At 52.4% G+C, this 7,231-nt stretch overlaps 1 protein-coding gene across 1 annotated transcript; it reads left to right on the forward strand.

The window, feature by feature from the left end:
• Nucleotides 1-687: 687 nt before the first annotated feature.
• Nucleotides 688-7,143, forward strand: CSUI_003037 (methylmalonate-semialdehyde dehydrogenase; the record flags this gene model as incomplete). Its single annotated transcript, XM_068063235.1, has 12 exons — nucleotides 688-981; nucleotides 1,100-1,453; nucleotides 1,894-2,074; nucleotides 2,439-2,632; nucleotides 2,912-3,055; nucleotides 3,332-3,413; nucleotides 3,687-3,773; nucleotides 4,257-4,394; nucleotides 4,972-5,186; nucleotides 5,658-5,741; nucleotides 5,933-6,007; nucleotides 6,236-7,143. Coding segments are annotated over 12 exons (2,031 nt in total), but the record flags the coding sequence as incomplete, so codon positions are not given.
• Between the last annotated feature and the right edge of the window lie 88 nt (nucleotides 7,144-7,231).

Consider the following 7,231-nt stretch of genomic DNA (forward strand, 5'->3'; position numbering starts at 1 on the left):
AAGTAGTGCTCGAGTGGCTGTAACTGAAACTCTGAAGCCTGGCCGAAACTATACTTCCAAGCCCGTGTGGCCGGCTTTCTCTTAAGTTGAACAACTACGTCCTTCAAGAATGCTGGCCCTCTCGTGAGCTTAAGACGGTCGCCGGCCTCGCATGTGGGCAAACCCCTGGAACCGTGATGGGCCGTGGCAGACACTGGTGCCGGCACCACGTTGCCTGGACAGGCAGTGACAGAACGTAAAGTGTTTTGGCAACGGACAAACTTCATTGGGACAGAACGAGTTGCTAGAGAACGAGTGGTCGTGGCCCTTGTTGCCATCTCACGCGACTTTCCTTCAGTGGCACTCCACTCCGCAATGAACGCACGGCCCCTGATGGGCGGCTCGACGCAGCCTCACACTTTGCCGCAGGAAACCAGTCCCTACGTGGTTGTTTGGGCTGCAGTCGGCGCAGACAGGCTCAATGCGGTGGACCGGACAGACACACTCGCCCGTAGTGCTCGCGGAACGGGCTCTCGCCTGCCGGTCTTTGCAGAGCCGTGGAGAAGGTACGGCTAATCTATAGATGTAAGCACAAGGCCCTGAGGGCAGAACACCACTTTGGTCTTCATTTCGCCAAATTTTATGCCTTCGTCTAAACGCGCGGTACCAAAAAGAGCAGTCATGCCTTGGCTCTCGTTACTTCCTTAGGCGAGATCGTTTCGTCACGTTACTAGATTGGGGACGAGAGGGAGCCGCCTCCAGGACAGCGAACTACCAGCCTATCCTGCGGTTTTCGGGCAAGCACAAGGTGCCGAGCCATCTTTTCGTATTGTGTTACTTTTGCCGAAGCGGTTGTCCCATTCTGTTTCAACAGCTTACGAACGTTCATACGATGTGCCACGAAGCCGCTTACCTGCGCTGGTCTTGACGCCTGGAGTGTGCTCTTCGCTCCAGGGTTCTCCGGACAATCGTCTCCGTTTGCCATTTTTGGGAGCCCGGGAGGTAAAAGGCTCATACCGACTATTCTCCCAGAGAGCCGTCCTTTCTCATCGGTGCTTATTATCAGCGTTTAGTGTCTACGGTGTAACAAACCATGTGGAGCTTGGGAGTTGCTGCCAAGAGCTTCATCTCACCTAGCCCTCAGCGGTTCGCGGGCGCGCGGCTGCGGGCCTACGGGAAGCTCTACCCCCTTCGTGGCTCTTCTTCGGCGTCTCCATGCACATCTTCGCCGGCGCCAGCTCCTGGCTTTGCCTTGGCTCAGCCTATGTTTCGCGACGAAGCGTTCTGCCGTGCTGACCGAGGCAGAAACGGAACACTCGGTCAAAGGCGTTTCGCCACCTGTCTGACTCCTCTTGTCTCTTCTTTCATGAAGGACGGCAAAGTTCCCATGTTCGTAAATAACGAGTTTGTCTGTAGCAAGACAAACATCGCTCAAGACCAGGCAGCGCATCTCATACACTGCCCTGCGACCAACGTAAGTTGCGGAGGGCTACGGGGCTCTTCGGTAGCAGCAGCACCATATATTCAAATTCCGCCTGAGCCTTGCTAGCAGGAAAAAATTTGCCGACGAGGACAGACCTTCGAGCGACTGGCAGAACAGGCAGGCAATTGGTGAGGCGAACATGAGGGCATCGGCTTGGCTCCGATGAAACCGACGTCTAATCCGTTGCTCAGAGGTCTTATTTCTTTACTCAGGGGTTGCTTGGTCTCCCGCAAACGACAGCCTGGTTCTAAGCGGCAGTAATGAACTTCCAAGGTGGGGGGAACTTTGGGCGCTCAGCTTCACGTCACTGTTAGTCTCTCTCTAGGATGAATGTTGACGCTCTCTACTCAAGTACCATGGTTGTCGAGTTTGCTAGCGGATGCGCTTGACATATATTCACTCCCTGTAGAGTACCCTACTATGTTCTGCAGGATCTTCTAGCAGTCAACCCTCAACCCTCTGAAGAAGAGATCAGCAGGGCGATCCAGAGCTGCGCAACGGCTTTTCCGGAGTGGCAGCGACTGCCACTGTCTGAGAGAAAGAAGTATTTCGTCTCCTTCTTGAATGTGCTAGAAAAAGGAAAGGAAGAGCTGGCTGCCATCATCACTCGAGGTGAGCTTACCCAACTGCCGCACTCTCGGAAGAGGGTCAGCCGCGCCCCATCCGCTACCGCCTACAGGGGATCCTTTGATCCCTCATTGCTTCTCTCAGGGGGTGCCAGACTGCTTGCGGGGTCAGTCTCATTAAAGCGCAATGGGTGCTGCACTGTGAGCTTCGTGGCACCACTCCGGCCCGGGACCTCTTCCGTCGGCTGCCGGGCTGAGAATGTGCAGCTTGCTGGCTACGTAATGTAGTGCACCGTACAAGAATAGAGAGGAAAATATGCTAGAATGAGTTTCTCACACGGACCGACAGTAGAGGGTGATAGTGCTGTTTTTACCCCTGACATGGCTACGCTTGTTCTCCGTTTGCTTAGAACAAGGGAAGACTTTGTCCGACGCCCGCGGGGAGGTCAGGCGCGGCATTGAGGCAGTTCAAGAGGCGCTTTCCGCATCTTCCTACCTCATGGGTGAAACGATGGGCAACGTGTCAAAGGGCGTGGACTGCTTTACCTATAAAGTTCCACTTGGTGTCTGTTGCGGCATTACTCCGTTCAACTTCCCGGCAATGGTAAGTTCAGCTCGGCAGGGCTTCGCTGCAGAATCAGCTGATCCCCTTATTTCCTTTTCATTTATTAAAGAGAATTTTGCGGGACTGCCTGAAGTAAATCACTGAAGAACACCTGTCTCACGTTGAAACAGGGAGTGAGCTTTTCTCCGCGTTCTTTTGCCCCCGAGAGAACTTCGGAACGAACGAATCGGGGTTCTACGTGATGGCTAGAGACTCTGAATTGTTCTGCTCAAGCTCTGATCCCTCGTAGGAGGTTGGGTGTACTGTCCAAACTCGCAGGTTCCCCTATGGATGTTCCCCGTGGCATGTTTGGCTGGTAATACATTCCTGCTGAAGCCGTCCGAGCAGACTCCTCTGGCGACCATGAAGATCATGAGTTTCATTCAAGAAGCCGGCTGGCCACGCGGGGTCGTCAATGTCGTGGTACGGCTTGAATAAAGTGTTTTTAATCGCAGCGACGGCTTAGTAGTAAAGGCATAGCGAGGCCGCACTCTCTAACTCGAATCGTTGGCAACACCGAGACGCGTGCCTTGCAAGTGGCGCCGCCTTTCGCAGTGGAGATCCAGTGGCCTTAACGTGTTGCTTCTTCAGACGGACTGAACGAGTTTATACTGACTCCGGAGCGGTTCGCCGGTGGAGTACTATTGTCAGCCACGACGTGAGGATGAGAGGATGGTTCTTGGGATTCTTTTTGTGCAGCACGGTGACCAGAGAACCGTCGACCTTCTCTGCACGCACCCGACGGTTGCGGCTGTGTCTTTTGTCGGCGGTGATGGGGCGGGTAAGTACACCGATCAGGATAACAAGTAGAGCTCAGATGCGCAGTACTCGAAGTGGGCTCCGAATGGCCGTTGCTTCCGCTCCGGGCATAGACGGTTCAAATGGAGACTTGTCAACTATATGCCGTAGAGCCAACAACACTTGCGTCAGAGATGCACCCGGGCCTATGAATGTTAGCCGGGACGTGAGGCGGCTTTTGTGCCCTTTCTCCTCTCTGTTCTGGCGTGAAAACTTCCATCTCTTGTGCGGCCTACGGGGAAATGTGATTTTCCAGGAAAGCGGGTTTACGAGCTCTGTGCGACATCTGGCAAGCGTGCTCAGTGCAACATGGGTGCTAAGAACCATGCTGTTGTTATGCCCGGTAAGCGCTCGGCCCGCTAGCGGTTCGTCGACAACCCTCGTTAGGCTTTTTATGCCGTCTCCCGGCAGGACGTAGAGCTGTCACGAATTGTTTAAGGGAACGGGACTGGACTTGGCTTTCTCCGTTGTAATGTAGTCCGTCACGGCGTCCGACAGAAGCAAAACGGCTCGGTAACATTAGAAAAAAAAGCGAGTAAAACTAGGGAGAGAAGACTTACTTGTATATGCATTATGAGCTACTCCAGAAAACGCGAAACTTGGTGCTCTTTCTCCTTTGGTCGCATCAGTAAAGTAGCACCACGGTTCATCCTTACAGGAATGTTTTGACTTCCGGACGCGGTATACATAGTATGATTCCTTTGTCAGCTGGAGCATCTGTGAAGAGTTGGTTGGACATTATGCACTGAGCTGAGGCCCTTTTCCCCATGAGCTATTCTGGGGCTCGTAACAGGTCGACCTTCTTTGCTGTCCTGTGAATATTCAGATGCTAACAAAGATCAGGCTCTTGATGGAGTGGTAGGAGCTGCATTCGGAGCGGCGGGACAACGGTGCATGACTGTAGCAGTCGCACTTCTGGTTGGCGAAGCTGGGAATTGGCTGGACGACTTACTTCTTCGAGCAAGTGCATTGAAAGGCGAGTCCTTAGCGACCCTTCCCGTCATTTAGCTGATAGACAGGCACAAGCGCAGTGCTAGCCTGTGCGTGCCTGAGAAACTGCCTGCCGGAATAGCCGGATAGAGAACAGTCTTTGTTGAGACACCGTCGAGGTTCCCGTGTATACCAGATTTACAACACACCAGCAGACACGTGCTTGAAATACTGTAACCAATATCGTCGTCGCGTAGACTGGAGTTCGCCGGTTAGGCTACACCCTCTGACCGTCATCTTTGTGAAACTCAAAAGCATGCATTTCGAGACACGAAAACCAGCGTCAGTGTGCTTCGCTTGTCGTCGTCGTCACGCTCTTGCTCGTCAGGAAAAGACTATTTTGTCTTTCAGGTCTATTGTGATACTGATTCTACCCTGCCTTGTTCCGCTATTGTAGGTGCTTGGCCAAGTGTTGTATAACTCCGTAATCTCTGTTCAGTCTCCGCTACCGATAGCCCTTCAACTTTCGCAGCTTTGTAAGTAAATAGCCAGGAGAACCTGCGGGTTCAGATATTCTTCCCTGCGATTTTTCAAATGTCTCTTTGTCGCAGTTGGTTGGGGCTGGGACCCCGACGTTGACGTCGGGCCTGTGATATCGAAGGAAGCAAAGAAGAGAGTCAAAGAAGCAGTGAAGAAAAGCGTCCAGGAGGGAGCTAAGATTGTGCTTGACGGTCTTCATCCCGTTGTTGAGGGAGGTCATGCGAACGGAAATTTCATTGGTCCAACGGTCCTTAAGCTACCTCACTTCGATATTACAGCATACAAGGTATTTGTGTAGTCCTTCAACAGTTGGCATGTGTGAAGCCGGAAGAGACGGGTACTGTAGTCAAATGGTATACGTTAGAACAACGCGACTGCCCTCTTCTCGACAAAGGCGGAGGGCTCTTTCTGGTACGCTGCGCAGACACCGTCGATGAAAACTCGAGAGTACCCGGCACGCTTGCTTGAACGATCCAATCGAAATGTCCTAGATCATACACTTGACTTCCAGTGACAAGAACCCATTTTGGAATGGTTCGAAACGGCGAGATTGTCGTACTGCGCGGCGGACTGCTGCTGAAAGCCCCGTAGTGTTCCACCGAGGCAAAGCTATCATCACGGGGGAGGGGAGGAAAGGGTGGTCTACCCGGCATACCAAATACGTTTTGTCGGACTGCCTGGTCGAAGCAAGACCAGCGAAAACCACCGTGCGAAGACCACAAAAAAGTCTACGACGACTCCTGTTTGTTTGATTCAGGAGGAACTATTCGGACCTGTTCTCTGTGTGAAGAGGGTGAAAAACCTCGAGGAAGCGACCGAGATCATCAATAAAAACAGATATGTAAGTCCACTCCTAGCTGATCTACGAGAGCAGAGTCTTCGTACGAGACAGTCTACTGCCTTTAAAGGACTTCACGTGTTTGCTGCGTAATCCTATGCGGCGAACGACTGAGGTAAAGCAGTAGTAGTTTTAGCCACGCGGGTCAAGCTCAGCATGTTTCTCTGTCACATCTCCCTTCGCGCATCTCGCAGGGAAACGGGACAACTATATTTACTCAAAGCGGGTCGGCAGCACGGAGATTCGTACAGTCCGTGAAGGTTGGCCAAGTAAGTCTTTACGAGACAAACCATCTAATGACAACAACAATAACAGAATAAAAAGCACACGCGTCAACAATCCGTTTGGTAGTACGCACGTTTGTTGTCTCTTCAACCAATGTAGTCTAAACCACCCCGGATGGCTCATCACAGCCAGGGAGCCGACCCGGCTACCAGGTTGCCAGCTGACACTGCGCATTGAAGAATCCAACTGTGTCATTCCTTTCTCTTCATCAGGTCGGGATCAACGTCCCCATGCCCTTGCCTACTTCCACCTTCTCGTTCACAGGATGGAATGATAGCATGCTCGGAGCCTTACATTTGAACGGCAGAATGGGACTCGAGTTTTTTACGAAAACCAAGACCGTGTCAGCCGCTTGGGACCCCGATATGCAGAGAAAAAGTGGCATTAGCTTTTAATGGTCAAATATGAATGTGACGGTTTTAACTCCCTCTTCAAGAGAAGAGTACTCACCCCATCTAGAGAAATTCTTCACAGCTTGGTGCCGGGAAAACAAACTGTGTGGCTATCAGACATCCGACTATGTTTGCATGAGGGCTAAGACAGGCCAGCTAGGTTCAGGCGACGAAAGAGCAGGAAGCCGGTGACGAAGCAATCTAACAGGCTTGGCCAGCTAGGGAACGGTGATGATTCTTACGGACACCCAAGAGTCACGTTGCCTTCCTGCACTCGGTGTCCCACCTCTCTTCACTTGAACGGGGGAAAAGCGGCTGTGAAGTTGCCATCCAGTCCACATAGGCACTGTGCCAGACAATCCAAGCGCTGACCCGATTGTCTACATGGCTCGCCTAAGACCGCTGGAAACACTCCTCGCCGCCGGTTCCATCGGCTTCTTCTGCAGACTACAAATACGCGAGCGGACGCAGCGAGAGCCGTCCCAAAATAAACAAAGTGCAGGACGGAAAGACGAAAAAAAAAAAGAAGCCGTTAATCAGACACGCTTTTGTTCGTCTGCCAGTCATCTCTTCTTCTGGGCCGCAATAACGCCCCCTTCTTCTTGTAAGATCTGACCGGCTGTCTTTGCTCCTTCTGCCCTCCGGGGTCTAGCGCTCGGCTATTTGAACGCGGCTCCAAGAGAGCACCACTGTAAAAACTGAAAGAGGATGCGTCCCCGTCCCCCTCCTTTCGTCCGTCCGCTCTGTCCGGAGAACTCCGAGCTAAGCTCCGTTCCTGTAGATGCGACGTTAACTTGCCGACCCCGTAAGAAAGGA

This window comes from Cystoisospora suis, assembly GCF_002600585.1.
Source record: "Cystoisospora suis strain Wien I chromosome Unknown contig_1292, whole genome shotgun sequence".
Classification (NCBI taxonomy): domain Eukaryota; phylum Apicomplexa; class Conoidasida; order Eucoccidiorida; family Sarcocystidae; genus Cystoisospora; species Cystoisospora suis.